The sequence below is a fragment of the Schistosoma haematobium genome, chromosome ZW (genome assembly GCF_000699445.3).
Source record: "Schistosoma haematobium chromosome ZW, whole genome shotgun sequence".
NCBI classification, from domain to species: Eukaryota; Metazoa; Platyhelminthes; class Trematoda; order Strigeidida; family Schistosomatidae; genus Schistosoma; species Schistosoma haematobium.
The window spans coordinates 5,035,180-5,052,396 of record NC_067195.1 but is presented as its reverse complement, the minus strand read 5'-3'; the positions used below and the strand labels follow the sequence as shown (position 1 = coordinate 5,052,396).

Genomic DNA, 17,217 nt, shown 5'->3' with positions numbered 1-17,217 from the left:
CAACATGAATAAATAAAAAAAAGCAAACCAATTGAAAATACCTTTAAATATCCATATTGATCGATAAGAATGTTTTCCGGTTTCAAATCTCTGTAGACTAATTCTAAATGATGTAGATATTCAAATGCCAACACCACTTGACTAGCATAGAATCGTGAATGACTTTCACTGTATACATGGGAAAATTAAAAAGAAATAATTGAAAGAAAATTCGGCATAAAGATATACTTGTAGGATTTTTGATTATGATCAAAAACAGTACATAATGTTGAGTAATCTAAATTTAAGAAACATTTTCTTTAAAAAAAAACGATTCTTTAAATTGTTGAATGATAGGATTCGATCTCATTGACTGATAACTTGGATTCCAAGTAAACTGTTTTGACATTTAATTTGTCGTTTTAACACTACGTACAAACGTATGCTACTGTTATTCCAGATCATGTAGTTTAGCTTCAAACTTTTATTGGAAATAAGTCTATATAACTGAATCTCAAGTGTTTTACAGTTAGCGACTGATACATTCATTGTGTATTAGTCTGATTTATTTTTTTAAAATGAAAATATCATGGATATATTCACGAGAATAAGTAAAGAATCTGAGTAACACAGTATGAATGAAATTAGATCAAACAGGAAGCCAATCAAAATAAATGTGCAAACAATAAAAGAACAAATTTTTGTGGAAAAAAAGCCCAAGTCAAATTTGATACAGACAAAACAATTTGTAAGAAAATTGAAATATTTCACTTTAATCTAAAAATTTGTCTCGATAGAGTTGTTTACCAAGACAATGAAAGTTTCTTGATTAAATTCAGAGAATTCAACTCCACCAGAATCATTCACTTGATCCATAAATCTTTTTCATCAATGTAATCATTTGTAATTCTCTAAATCTTGGGCATTTCACTTCTCTACATTGATTTACCATATTGTGATAGTCATTTTGTTTATTATATTACTCTTTGATTCTTCTAGTTTTCAGTCGTTGAAAAATGTGCTAATACAAACCGATAGATTTTAATTTATCATTTCAAATGATATATCATAAATTTAGCTAAATCGCTTATAGAAATTTGTATAATATAAAGTTGTTTTTTTTTCATCACAGATGAAGACTATCTAGGAGACCAGTGAAAACTAAGAACCGGTGAACAGCTATACATACATATGATGCCACCAGCGATTAAACCCTATAGTCATTATGTCACAATATGAGTTTGTCTTTTAAAACGTTAAAGTTCAATTATCAACCAAATTTTTAACTTAATCCATTTCATATTGGTTAAGGTATCGCAAATTTAACTAAAATATCCATGAATATAATGGTTTAATTATTCGTTTGACACTCATTTATATTACTCATATAAAGGTACCCGCTGTAAATACAGATAGATACAAAAAGAAATCAAGCATTCTAAAAACAATTAAAAAAATGATTTACAAAAACAATCCAAAAAGCAATTCTATACAGATACCTATAACAGTTCTAATCCATTGGTGAAATTTAACACTTGATTATTTTTTTAAAAAAATTACTTATCAAAACAAATATGCTAAAAAAGTTACACGTCATGCATTTTTAGTGAGAATGAATAACAATTTTCCATTTATAGAGAAATTGAGGGAGATAAATTTGGCATAGATTCGTTGTAATTTGATTCAAATGACAAATCATGTAATATAACTGGAAGTTTCTACAGACTACCATATATATATATATACGATCCTTTTATAATATCCCCTGCTTGAATCAACTAACCTATTGAAATGTATTGTTCTTCCACGAACAGCATTCCTTAGCCTTTAAATGAAACATAATTTATCACTATATAGTAAACACTAGAGCTTACACAGTGATGAATTTACTTTACATGTTAGTATAATGTCCAAAAACAGTTCATAATTCGAACAAACATGTAAGTTGAATGATACTCTGAGTTTGTTTATTTTATCTTGAAATATATCATTCATAGGATCTGATAATGACCATATGAACAAGTGCATACAGGTTAGTTCATATATATTGGTTGTTTGAATATTCTCATAGTTGTTTAAGACTGTAATCGATCAGTCTCTTTTGACATATGTGCATCACGTGGGAATTGCCTCGATATTCCTAATAAGTCATCAGCATTTTTAAACAGAGATAGATAGTGGTTGGCAATAGAATCCAGAACTCAGTAGCTAAATGGATAACGCAATGGCTTTTGAAATGAACGGTACAGAGTTCGAGCCTCGGTGTGAACATAAACTCTGGAATCCGGATACATCCAGCTGACGAGTCCCGAGAAGGACGAAACGCGCGTCTTGGATTCCATTGCTATCCACTATCCATCCCCGCTTTAAAATTCATTCAGGTTAGCTTATACTTCCGCATAGCAGTTCAACAAAAATCAATGAGAATTCATGGACTACTGTCACATAACACGATTGATATGACCTGTGATCTACTTTCTCAAATTTAGTTGTATATATAACTACTTTAGGTAAAACGAAAATTGATTATTATCAAATAAACAATTAACTAAATAATTCATCAAATAATTCATTAAATCATAGAATATTATACGTAATTTTGAAACACTAGGGAAGTAAATCACACGACAACAATCTAATATATATGATAGATGCGACCTGTTTGAATATCTGGGCTACCTGTTCTTGCTATCTGAATATTTCAACAAGTTATATTTTCGCATGTTTGTTTTGGCACATCATTATGCTTATTAGTATCACAACCTATTCAAGTTTAAGATATTTCGCTGTAAAAGTTATAAAAGAGCCCAATCAGAATAATCGTGGTTACTGGCAATATGCATCGAAAAGAATATACATGTAGAGTCCTGAACTGCTAACATCTAACCGGCGACCACTCAATATTTATCGCAAAGACCAATCAATAAATAAGAAAAGGAAACCTATTGAAATAATTTGTACTGAGAATTCTTATATTGTACCAAAAATGTAATACTGAATAAAGCCAATAATACTAATTATTACCCTGAAGAAGTCCAGACAAGTTAGCTGGACAAAACGTTGGAATTAGTTAAATTTCAATCGCTGAGAATGTTTCAAATATAATTTTCACACATAATAACTAATCTTAATAGTCGAATAAATATGGTGACAGCGCAACATGAAGTATCAAGCTAAATATATGAAGAAATTTAAGTCAATTCATGAAGTGCTATGAACTATGCAAAAAGATAAAGCACTGAAAAAACAAGCTTTACAAATGAATCAATCATTTCTGTGAGGAGTTGGACGTATTAAAATAATCAACCTGTGAATTCAGTAGTGATCATAAGAGAATTTCTGGTCAATAATTCAATCATTACATTAGATCACCCTACCTAATAATTGGATATAGCTTCCTAAGCTTTTTAATTGGTTTAAAAAGACACATAACGGTCATAAAGAGGCAGCTTTAATAGATAATGGAGACAACAAAACATGAAACAAAGATGAGGAAGTTAAGATGTTTGAATTTTAAAAACATCTAAGGATGTCTTAAATCATGGACACTGAAATAGGTCAAGCGTAATGCATAAATTCGGGGGTATTTTGAAGAGAATAAAACTTATGTGCCTTACATTTTCCAAAATAATTGACCTCAGTTCTCATATGATTTAAAAAACACAAAAACAATTTTTATTATGAAATAGTGTACACGAAAAAAACTCAGGAAGCACAAGATAATTGTTTCATCCTATTCTGGTTATTCCTCAGACTTCTACACCTATGGCACTAAACAGAATGGTTCTAGAGAGAGCCCAGTCTTACAATGAACACAATACTTTTTACAGTTTGAACAACGAACTGAACTTGGCTAGACCAACACTGAAAACCTGGAAGCACTGGATGGCCGTTTCGTTCCATCATGGAACTTCTCAACAGTACACATCCGCGACCCAGCAACCGAGAACCAAACACGGGACCTGAAACCTCGCACGCAAACGTTTAACTTTTAAATCACTCAAACGATATTCAAAGGTGTTAATGTGTAATTTTATTCAATTTATGATACTGCGTGACCATTTTCCATTGACTGCCTTGGATATATGTTTCACACCCGGCACGGATAGAACTCAACTGATCACGGCTTCTCACTACGACTGCATGAGTGACACCTTGAAGCTAGTCACGAATGAGCCCATGGTTATTCATTTCAAATCACTAACTAATCATAGCTAAACCACTACTGAAAGTCTGGAAAAAAATATTTTTAGTCCATTGAATAGGATTTCGTAATTTCAGTCAACATATTGTCTTCAATCAAGACAAAACAATTATTTAGTGATTTCTAGTTTTCATAGTTTCTACGTTTCACTTCAGTTACAATGAAGTTTATACACTATCTAACTCCTATATATATATGGAAGACAGTTTACGTTCACATTTCGAAATAAAGATCATATATGCACAAATACATATTAGGACAAACCTTTTAAACAACGAACGATACGTGTACATTCATAAACATAGTATATCAATGGAATGATGATGATGATAACCATATCCCTACAAGCATATACACATATTTATATAGATGTTTTGCCTACATAAACACATGCTAATAATAATAATGATAATAATAATAATAGTAACGATGCCGTATTTAATTCACAATTCATACAAAAAGAATATTATATACACAATACAATACAAATTTGTTGATGAAATCTACATCCATTTTTATATATATAGGTCATTGTATGCGTACATATATATATATATATATATATATATATATATATATATATATTGTTGAAATATTAATTACTGGAAAGAGGAAGCGTTTATAATGTTTTTCTAACTAATATATAAAAGCATAGATTAAATTAATATTGAACATATTACTAATATAACAATCACAATAAACATAACATCCAACCGACTTTAATCATTATTACTATTGTTATTACTATTAGTACTATTATATGGTGTAAATAAATTATAAAACAATTCAGATAAAGAATATCTTTTTTAATGAGTTCACTCCTCATAGTAAATCTCCGTATAAACTATTATAGTCATCTTCTAATATATTCTTCCTAAAATGCAAAATGAATTGCCATGACTAATCAACTCAATGTACATGTACCATTTTATCTACTTTTGTGAAGTTAATTAAATAGGATGGATCTTCTAAGTTGAGTTTTTTTCATAATTGCGAAACTTTTACCAGAGTAATTTAGTCAAGGTTAAAATAAGTTAATTGTATTAATGATTCTGTAACACGTTGTAAACTTAAGTTTTAAGTACAAAAACAATCTGTTATAATTGTCTCATTACTATGGTCTTAGTTGATGGTTTTATTTTCTTTATTTATTGTATTTGTTTTACTTCTGTGCTTAGAAAAATGATTATACTTTACTCGATCTTATTGTTATTATTATTAAAAACGTTCTTTCTATTCAGATTTTTTCATTACCAATCATACATATTCATTTCAATTAAACAATATTAACAATTATACTATTCCATCCTAGTGATTATATATTTCTTATGTTTTATAAATCTCTTCCTTGTTTATTGAAAATGATGTCGTCAAATTTCACATAATAACTAATCAAATTCAAACAGACAAATATTTATTCAATGACCAATAAATTGTGTACGATTGTACAATATTAAAAATGAATTTGTTGAAAAGAGTTACTTCAGTGAATAAATTACTTTAGATTTAATGGGTATATATTTAAATAAATAACTTAGTTGACCAATAAAATATTGACTTGAATATTATTCCTAAAAGTAGTAGTAGTAGTGGTAGTAATATTATTATTACTATTATAATTATCAATTTACTGACTATTCAACCATTTTCCATTTGGAATAAAAATAAATCTAAATAGGACATATGGGGTCATTTGAAATGACTCAGAAAAATTGACATTCCCATAGATTGATTTTGGCATATTTCTAAACGAAAAAATAATAATGGCATAAGGAAAAATACTTTATTGAATAATATATTGAATGTATTTAATAAATTTTATTGCTTAAGAATAAGATATAAACATATTATGTGAAGGCTCAATAAATAAAAATAGATAGACTCAATGATTATTGTTTTCTTCTATGTTGCGTGAAAATGGGTAACTGATTCATTGATTGAGCGAGTGAGTAAGTGAATGAGATCGAACGGACAAAGAGAACAATTAATTTTTGAGAGTAAACAAACTCTGTATGAAATAGATAAATTGTTCCTAGCAGTGGAATCCAGAGCGCCTGTTTCGTCTTATTTGGGACTCACCGAATGAATGTACCTGTAGACCAATTTTGACATTCACATTGAAATTAGAACCTAGTACTTCTCGCTTCAAATTTCCAACGCATTATTCACTTAGCCAGTGAGTTCATATATCCACTAACTTATCCGATGTATATGGTGTTTACCAAATATTAGAAAGGCTTTGGATTATTCTGTTGTTGATGTCATCAAATGAATTTGATACAATTGATGAGTCCCAAGTAGGACGAAACGTTAGCATTGCATTCCACTGCCAACCATAATTCAATGACTTTATAAAAATCATGACAAAGTGGCTATATCACGGTATGCACATATCAAAAAATTCTTAGATAGCCATAAAATAATCCATATTCTTTCTGATAATATAAATTCTATATATTTGATAATAGTGTGCCAAAAAATAAATCCCGTTAGATAAAACTTCAACAATTGTGAAATAACTCCTTAATATTTACAGAGTTCAGTTTACTTGATGCTCAAATATAAATTTTATTAAACTAATAGATAAAAACTAGAATATAATCAGTGTTCCACATATTCACTAGACGAAGTGAAATTGCTAGGACTAATTAAAGAAAGAAAATATACTAAATGAATAGAGTAATCAAATGTTTATGTTTTAGATGATAACTGATAAATGGATATAGCTAAATATCAAGTTGTATCTAGTGATGCAATTGTTCAAGGCAGTTTTCTAACGCATTATGTACAACCGGTACATAAAAAGTACACACCACGGAAATTTTGATAAATGGTGATAAAAGGGAAGATTGTATGAGGAAAGGATTCATACTTTTAACTAACACATTCGCCGTATTTCCATCCATAAACACTAAACTAAGTTCATATAGTCAGTAGAACTTATAGTACAAAATCGTATTTTAATTTAGCTAGATTGGTCGAAAGTTAGATGTTCATATCTATTTCCAACGGCTGGCTTTTAAAGGTTAATTAGACTAATTAATATTAATGTCTACTTTTTAGAGAAATAAATAGAACTTTCCGAAAATAATACCATCCCATCTACTGATCGAACTATGGTTTTCATAGTGTACGCTTACTATCTCTAAAATTGCATTTAGCGAAACATGAGTTCAGTGATGTAGACTACCCACATTCACTACTTCACAAAAAATTGTTACTTGCCTCAATAATTCTCACCTTTAAGATTTTTCGAAAACATTTGTAAACTGGTCATATACTATAAGCAAAGATGGATGGTGGCTAGCAGCAGGATTCAGGATGCGCGTTTCGTCCCGTTCGGGACTCGTCACCTGAATGTACCGGCGTTTAAAGTGAACGGTACTAGGTTGGAGTTCCGGAGTGAACATCAACTTCGAGATGCATGTACGTCCCGAAATAGAACGAAACGTACGTCCTGGATTCCACTGCTAGCCACCTTCCGTCTTTGCTGACTATGCTTGTGACTTTAGGTAACATCAAGTCAATGCGCACAAGATGCACATATCCCAATGAGAGACTGATCATGGGCTCCAGTATCCTGAAGGAACAAATGGCGTATGAGCCAATTATGGATCACCGGCTACTAGAGGACTCCATCTCCTGACGTTGCTCCACTCCCTTGTGGATCAAACCTTTAGGTCGAAGACTCCGGGTGTGACCCCCTAAGAAAACAACCTGTTTCGGTTCTGGCACCAAGACAGTATCCCAGCCCTCACATAAATCGAATGATTTACGTGGCGCATACCTTTTTGGTGCCTCCTTGTACTAATGTTTGTGTTTAAAGGAATAAATAGTAAAAATACTATTCACAGTGAAAACAACAACGTTGGTTAGTCTTGTGAACAATGCAAACTACTAACTTTATTCAATGCCTGATTCTAAACAAAATCAAAGCTATGCAAAGACATAAAATCGACTAGTCAACTGAAAGTTATCAAATCGAGGGTACATTTAAAGTAGAAATGATCCTGACAATGATGGTTAAAACAAAAACGTTGGTTAAAATAAACAGTTAGTAATGATTCGAGGTAATACAGTGTGTTACGGTAAAAGAGATTTTTTAAAAAAACAAGTCACCGACGACAAAATTCAGTTCACCTTTATTTGTAGAGTGATGGCATAGTGGTTAAATTATTCAACTTCTAATCACCTGGTCGCAAGTCCGAGTCTTGCTCAACCTACTTTGTTTGGACATCTGAGTATCGCTAGCCTTTACATGAAAAGAAGTCTCAAAACTGAGTGCCAAAAGTCCACACAGTAAATTAAATTAAAGATTAAAAACGGTTTCAAAAAGGGGTTGAAGAAGAATTTATCCCATGATCTAATGATTACAGGTTAATTATTTTGGTGATTTGGTGACGGTACTGATTTGCAAATACCTCATTTAGACCATAGAAATGACAGTTTAACGTTGTGTCTAGGTTTAATCATGAAAATCTTTTGTCTCAATTAAAAACCCACTTTAACTTAAATATAAAAGCAAAATAGCTTTAATTTCTTTGCTGTTGTGTTATAATAATTTCAACCGTCAAAAATTGTAATTTTGAATGCTGTCATAAGATGTTTCTATCACTAAAATTAAGTAACGTTTCACAGAACTATTATATTCACCAAAAGGATAGAAAAGTTAGTAAAATATCGTCTACAAATCTCATACCTTCAAATAATTTTACTTAACAAACAGTGAATAGTTAATTGGTAACATAAATCATGGTCAAGTATGCACATAATGCAGTTTACATCGCGAAATAACTTTGGACAACCACGAAAAACTAAGAGGCATCAGACAATTTTTCCATCCTACTATAGGACTCTACAACAGTGAGCACACACGCCCCTATAGGAAATAAAACCCAGGACATTCATGCATGATAGTGAGTAGTTAAGATTTAAACTATAGTTGCAGTTTAATGGTTTAAATTTCCAACATCAATCAATTCGCGATATTGTGCAACCACCTCCCAATTATATTGGTGGGTAACTGCCTCACAAGTGACATAGTTGAACTCCATAAATCACGCATCTCACTTAAACCCAAGCAATCGCTTCTCAAAATTAGTCACTACTTAAAACATGTTAAGTTAAAGCAGCTACTCAGTGCTTTGTAGTCTACTATGTTGGCTTAGGTAAAGCTAGCTTGTCATTTACACTACGAAACTCTAATATATTTGGCGGTTTACTTTTTCAACGTAATTGGTGAATGTTTACCTGTTAAAATTGTTCACGCCATGACGAAGTTAGCAGTTAGATGAATTGTTTTTTTCTACCTACATATATATATATAAACTGGATAATTAATAGTGGTTGTTTTAAGCCGTAATCTGCGTTAAATTTTTCCTATGAAGCCTAACAATAATAAATAACTTCTCAAACCGATTCCAGTCGAGTTGACTCTAAACGCATGACTTAATAACCGAAAGCTGAATGTTCATATCAAACATAAGACGACTACAGTCTACTAGATCATGTAGAAGTAAACGTAAAAGCCGTCAGATGTTAGATCCTTTGAATCCATTCAGGGAGGAGTCATAGTAATTTATAAGGAAATTTCATGCTCAAACCCTGCGCTGTCTGCTTCGAGCAGTCAGGTAGTACCACCAACCCTCCTACAGCATGACTCACAGCTGAGTATAAATACCTATAACAAAGTGGATGATTGATAGTAAAATCACTCATTTTGATTAATATAAAAGTATAATAATCTTTTTATTACAAAAACATTATTTTTCAACACAATCTATTACCTAAACTAATTTCCGCTTTTAAAATACCGGAAAAAATTGAATACAATAGCACCAAATGTTGACCAAGAAGGAGAATATTTGAAGTTGGTTTACGTACGAAAGAATAGCAATAACACTATATTACCGAGACAATTAAATATCAACGAAATGTGATAACCACAAAAATGAATATATGTATAGCAAGCAAACTATAAACTGACAAAGAATAGTCAAACCGAATTGTGAAACAAAAAAGACTTTTTTTTGTTGAGCATGTACTACTTCCAGCTGGAGTCCTTAAAATGTGAGAAATCAGTGGTTATAAGTCATAAGTGACACGAAGGAATGCTTAATACAAGAGTAAAGCACAACTATGTATGGAGTGAAACAGATATCACTAACGCCAGTGAATGATATTTACGCCCACAGAGAATCGACTGAAGATCGAAGACGGATTTTGATTCAGAGGTTTGATCGTGCTTATCGTGATCGTTTCAAGATTTAGGCAGTCACTTTCCGAATAACTTGCAACAGAATACTGCTGAGAAAAAAATATTTCTTCAAAGCTCCCTCAGTTTTAATGGTCTGTTCTACAGCTGATAAAAACTAGTCTTAAACTAGTCAATCTACACTAACCCCCTAAATTGATTGTCTTTGCATTTGTTCATTCATATGCATTGAGACACTTTATTGATGAAATTCCCCCGCTTGTCATGAAAAAAGGCGATCGTTCAAACTTTCCAGTTCATACATGGTTTTACGTCATAATAGTAATAATAAAGGTAATAATAATAATCTAATTTGGTAATATGTATCTACTATAATGTAAGCGTAACAAATAATCCCCTTGTGCACACGTATACACACATGAATTTCTACTCAAAACATAATTACAATCCATTTTTAATTACCTGAAACGACCGATGCGTCTTAAATGGGAAAACATTTCTCCCCCATTAACAAATTCCAAAACCATATACAAATTGCTATTGTCCTATAGTAATAAGAGAAACAAATAATACGAAGGGTTTTAGATAAAATAATCAAATTCATCTTCTTGGTATACTACTCAAATGCACTTTAGAAGCGTTTGCATATTATAATTTAACCCAGTGACTCGATTAAAGTTTATGCACTGGATTTTCAAGTACACACTTTATCAACGATTACAGTAAAATTATATTACACTTTCAAAAACGTTTGATTCAAGTGGACATTTGGATTTTGGTGAACGATTCGAAGACGCATTTCGTTAACTACTTAGTAGATTTTCCTTAGAGAGGATTTGTTTTTGTGACATGAAGTAAAAGTAGTCTCATATGGGCATGATCTGATGTTAACTACTCAGATATTATGATGTATTATTCGTTAGTACAGTAAATCCACGAAGATTGATTGTTTTCGCCTGTTCCAAACTAACTACAGCAGCCCTAGATAACGGTCTGTCTGTCGACGTGATATTCATAGATTTTAGCAAAGCGTTTGACAAGGTTTCACACGTAGGTCTTATGCAGAAGCTCACGAGCTTCGGAATAATAGGTACTGTACATGCGTGGATAGGAAATTTCTTATGTGACCGCAGACAGAGAGTGAGGGTCAACGGAACGCTATCCGATTGGAAGCCGGTCAAAAGTGGTGTACCCCAAGGCACCATCTTAGGCCCCCTGCTCTTCCTTCTCTACGTTAATGAGTTACCGCTGTTACTTAGGTCGTCGACATTATTGTTTGCGGATGATGTAAAAATCTGGAGAACAATAAAAAGTGCGGCTGATCATCTGGATCTTCAAGCTGACTTAGACGATTTAGTTAGATGGGCTCGAGAGTGGGGCTTAGAAATCAATGCTAGGAAGAGTGTACTAATGCACATCGGTCACGGTAATAGTTACCGTTACACTATTGAGGGTAAACCTCTGCCATGCGTTCAAGAGCATAAAGACTTAGGAGTAGTATTAAGTCATGATTTAAAAACAACTACGCATTGTAAAGCAGCCGCTGTCAAAGGTTTTCGAGCGTTATGGTCACTTCGCCGAGCGTTCAAATCTTTTGACGAGGAAACGTTTCGAATTTTATATCCCACCTATGTAAGACCACACTTAGAGTACTGTATCCAAGCAGCTAGCCCATGTCTGGTAAAGGATACTAACTCCCTTGAGCGTGTCCAGCGTGTGGGAACGAAATTAGTGAAGGGTCTTTCTAGACTCCCTTACGATGAGCGTTTAAAACGCCTAAATCTTTTCCCCTTGTCGTATCGTAGGACACGAGGTGACCTTATAATGCCATTTCGTATCTTTAATTATGATTTGGGTGTTAATATGTCTTATCTTTTTGCTCCCTCCAGGACTAATAATCTCCGCGGTCATAGCAAGAAGGTTCATAAACCAAGATCTAATAAACTTAAAGTGGGGTTCCGTTTTTCTCATCGAGTAGTCAATGATTGGAACGCCTTACCCGAACAAGTGGTATCAGCCCCATCAGTGAATACTTTCAAGGAGAAGCTGGACCTTCACTGGAAAGCAGTGCGTCAGGATTAATACAGGTTCATCAACCTACTATCCTTATTACTGAAGACTGAAGACTAAGTCATATTGTTAGCTATACCACCGGACAGTATGAACTGGCATGATATACTAAGCGTCTTTGGACAGATTTGAATATTATCACAAATTTGTGTAACAAAGACATTTCATTGGATTATCTTATTCACTATAGTGAGAGTACGAACTAGCACAAATGTGTATAGTCCATATAAAGACTTGTAGATCGAAAAAGTAATTTTTTCGGGGTTTTTCCTCTAAGCTGAAAACTTTAATCGTGATAAGGCAAGCTGTTAATTGTGTATGTGCAGAAATCTTAGTAGCCCAATTTACATGATGTCACGATGTTTATAAAAGCTTCAGCATTACACCTTCCAACTCACAATACACGCCCAACTCTAGCGTACACCTCAACAGTTCGAAAGTTTAATGGGGTTGCTTAAAACACTTTAACGACCTTACAAAGGGTTAAAAGGAAAATTATCTGAGGTTGCATAAACAAGTTTCTGGACCGGATGTACCCTGGTTTTAGAAATGGGAGGACGGTTGGGAATCATTAAGTGCCAAAACATGAAAATATTATATGCCCATACGGACATATATTTATTCATATACGTTTTAGCCCCCCAACCCATCAGAATAATAAATGCGGGGGAATACAATGAAGGGTACAGTGCATAGACTACTGGTCTATAATTAAACAGCAATAACGCTTTGAAAACAACGAAAAATCCCATCAAAAACAGCATATAAATACGGTGATGAAAGTTTTTAAACTTTTGGTTACCACTACAACAGTTTGAAGCATTAACTGCTCACTTACTTTGAAATGATAATCCAACCGGACAAGGAACGGAAACGAAATAGCTTGTAATATACGCTTTTCGTTTAACGTATGTTCAACTTGTTTCAACTTCACCACCTGTAAATAAAATAAACACTCAAATAACTTCAAAAACCTTTTGTTTGTCTAAAATCTTCATAGCATAATACTCCTTGCTGACTTTGTGCTGGACTAGCATCACGCGTCCGAAAGACCCAGTGCCTAACGTTTTGATTCGGTCGAATGAATCCAGAGTGGCCGTGTTCTAAAAAAAATTCGACATCAACAAGTAACACACCTGAGCAGGCTTCTCCCATTTTTCTAGAAATTCTTTCTTTGCTTCTTCCAGAAGAGCTTTCACTAAAAGTATAAATTAAATGAAGCATGAAAAATCGACGATTAGTTAATAGAAAAAAATATATTAAACGTTCACTTACCATCGGCCGGATCACCCTTTTTAGCAGCTTGTGCATTACCCATCGATTCTGACTCCCAAGTGATATTACGCGTTTCAAAAGAGTTGCTCCAATTAGGTGATTTAAACAAATATTCAGATCTTAAAGTTTATCTTTGAAAAAAAGTTCTACTGTTAAGCACATTCAAGTTGAATACGATAAATGAATTATTTCTGTGCTATGGGTCTATTGGCTCAGGCCTGCAAGAAAAACGATGGCAGAAGCAATGATAACAAGAGCACTGACGGAGAAGAATGTGTCAGTGTAGTGATTGCTGCTACTGGACCCGTTAAACACCTGACTGTGGTTGACGGGAACGTGAAATCTCCGTTGACATTAACGAGGGATGAAGTGCTGCTTGATATTGACATCGGCAGTCATATACCTCTAGTTGAAATAGAAGATCCGGATAAAAATGTCACCGTTCCACGTAGTTCAGGTGTGGCTGTCCTGACTGGTGACAAATAGACTTCAGTAAGGAGAAAAAGAAATGGGAAGAAAAAGGCTGTGGGCAAAACGCAGCTGGCCATCAAGGCATTGCAAGGGATGTTATCAGAAGGAAATTCCTCACTGCGTGACAAGACAGATCTCTCTGAGAGACCAGTCATTTTTCATAAGATAAGAGAATCTTCAGATAAAGAACCAAAGACGAGATTTGAACACGATCTCAATCATATTAAGACATTATTAGGTAAATTACTCCCAGATACAGTTTCAGGAGTCAGTATTTGTAAGCTTTATAGAATAGGAAAAAAGGTGGATTCCGAAAGTCCTCAGAAAAACCGCCTCCTAAAGGTTACATTCAACACGGTGGAAGAAAGGAACCTGATTCTAAGTAATTCACGTAAACTGATAGGATCCGGAATATATAACCGTGAGGATCTCAGCCTAGCAGATCGTATTAAGAGACGAGCTGCAGAAGCGGAAATAAATGAACGTCGCCAAAACGGGGAACGAAACCTTAATCTTAAGGGTTTTCAAGTCGTAAAAGTTCGGAGCAAAACGATCCCCAAGCCACTCTGGGTGGCAAGGGAAAGCTCTCCACAGACTTAAAGGTATGCTACACAAATGCTCGCAGCCTACTAAATAAAATGGCGGAGCTCAACTCAGTGGTGGTTAAAGGAAACCGGACATTATTTCTGTCTCGGAAACTTGGTTAACGTCAGAAGTATTAGGTAGTGAAATCCTGTTGACTGGTTTCATAGCCAGTAGGGCTGATAGATTAAACTGTAGGGGAGGCGGGGTTATTCTGTACACGAAAAGTACCCTAACCATAAGATGAGCTGAGACAGTAGCACATGTTTCAGGGACATGTGAACTGGTGAGATGTGAGTTGAAATACCAAAGGCAAGATATTGAAGTAGTTGTAGTATGTCGCAGTCCAGAATGTGTAGCAGATGATTTTACCCTAAGTAAACTTTAGTCCTGGTGTAACAACGGTAAAAGCCTTGTAGTAGGCGACTTTAACGAACCATATATAAACTGGGTTAACTTAGAAGTAGGGTCATCCATATCGTCGTTCGACTGCAAACTGTTAGAAACCTCGATTGGACTAGCATTATTCCAACACATTAGAGATCCCACAAGATACGACTTAGGAAACTCTTCTCTTTTAGATTTAGTCTTCCTACACGGTGATGATGTTGGCCAAACGGCTTTTCTCCCACCACTTGGGAGAAGTGACCATGCAGTCATCTTATTCAAATTCATGGCTGAGATTGCTTGTCAAACGATTGCGCCGGCCCGTCCTAACATATGGAAGGCAGATATGCAGGCAATTAACTCCGCAGCATCGGCTGAGAACTGGGAAATTGACTCAAAGGCATCAGTTCAAGAGGCATGGACTCTATTCAGGCAGTTATACAATCGGGTAACTCAACCATACATACCCTGGACTGTCCCAAAGAAAAAGAGGCACGGACATCCCTGAATAGGGCGGGATATTCGACGCATACTAAGAAAAAAGAAGAAATGCTGGGATGTTGCCATCCGCCTTGGTACAGCAGGTACGATGGAACGCTATAGATCGGTAAGAAACGAGTGCAAAACAAAAATTCGGGAAGCTCAAAGAAAATATGAAATGCAGCTGGTACAATCTGCACTCAAGCAGCCCAAGAGGATATTCTCGTACATAAACTACAGAACAAGGATGCATCATTGGATTCCCAACCTAATTAAAGTAGGAAGTGAATCTGAAATGATAGAGGAAGATCAGGAAAAAGCAGAGGTTATGGCTGACTATTTTGGGGCAGTTTTCATTCAGGAACCTCCTCTAGAGAAAGAACCAGACTCAAATACATAGTCAACAAACCAGCTGCTCACCATCGACTTCGACCAAAACGATGTGCTTAAGGCTCTTAGCACCCTAAACATGGAGAAGTCAACAGGACCAGATGAACTACACCTCAAAATCTTGAGACATATTGCCCAATATATCGCAGCCCCACTGACTGTGATATTCAATATGTCACTTGACCAAGGTGTGTTACCTATGGACTGGAAGGACACATTCGTCACTCCCATACATAAAAAAGGGCCACGACAAGTTCCATCGAATTACAGACCCGTAAGTCTCACCAGTGTGGTAATTAAAATACTGGAAAGAATAATCAAACGGACCATAACGACATTTATGGAAACCAACAACTTGCTGAACATGGCACAACATGGTTTTAGAAAGGGTCTATCCTGTACAACGAACCTTCTTGTAGCTAGGGAGTTCTGGATTAATGCACTAGACAACGGAAACTCAGTGGATGTTGTCTACATAGATTTCAGTAAGGCTTTTGACAAGGTGCCAACTAATAGACTTCTAGTGAAGTTGGAAAACCTTGGTATTGCCGGACCTCTTTTAAAATGGATTAAAGATTTCCTAGTAGGTCGTAGACAAAAAGTAAGAATAAATTCCAAGTGCTCCATCTGGAGACCAGTACTTAGTGGAGTACGCCAAGGTTCCGTCCTAGGTCCTTTACTTTTTATAATGTACGTTAATGATCTTACAAGTATAGTACAGTCTCCAGTGTTATTATACGCTGACGATGTAAAAATTTGACGAGTAATAACTGGAGACAAAGACTCATTTACTCTTCAGGCAGACTTAAATAATATGATAAACTGGTCTAAAGAGTGGCTGATGCCTATCAACGCGGAAAAGTTTGTCTACATGCACTTGGGAGATTCAAAGGTTAGTAAGTACAACATAGGGGATGTGTCATTACCCGTAGTCTGGTCTCATAAGGATCTAGGGGTGACGGTGAGTAATGATCTTAAGACGACGGCCCATTGCCCGGAGGTCGCAGCCAAGGGGTTTCTAACCCTCTGGGCTTTAAAAAGGACATTCACTAAGTTAGATACTACCATGTTCACCACAGTATACACATCCTTAGTGAGAAATAAGCTAGAGAACTGCGTTCAGGCTGTAAGCCCCTGTTTAAAAGGTGACTCGGACATACTAGAA

At 34.6% G+C, this 17,217-nt stretch overlaps 1 protein-coding gene across 2 annotated transcripts in view; it reads right to left on the bottom strand.

The window, feature by feature from the left end:
* The window catches only part of PKA-C1_1 (cAMP-dependent protein kinase catalytic subunit 1), a 72,994-nt gene that overhangs the window by 32,822 nt on the left and 22,955 nt on the right, over positions 1–17,217 (bottom strand). The window contains exons 2-7 of one of the 2 annotated variants that reach the window (XM_035732225.2): positions 13,743–13,873; positions 13,604–13,665; positions 13,442–13,570; positions 13,306–13,404; positions 10,860–10,942; positions 42–168 (exon numbers count right to left, since the gene is read on the bottom strand). In XM_035732225.2, the coding sequence (XP_035588360.1) occupies positions 42–168; positions 10,860–10,942; positions 13,306–13,404; positions 13,442–13,570; positions 13,604–13,665; positions 13,743–13,785 (543 nt within the window). In that variant the 5' untranslated portion in view covers positions 13,786–13,873. The remainder of the gene's footprint in view (positions 1–41; positions 169–10,859; positions 10,943–13,305; positions 13,405–13,441; positions 13,571–13,603; positions 13,666–13,742; positions 13,874–17,217) is intronic. The other variant, XM_051210245.1, reaches the window with a different exon arrangement.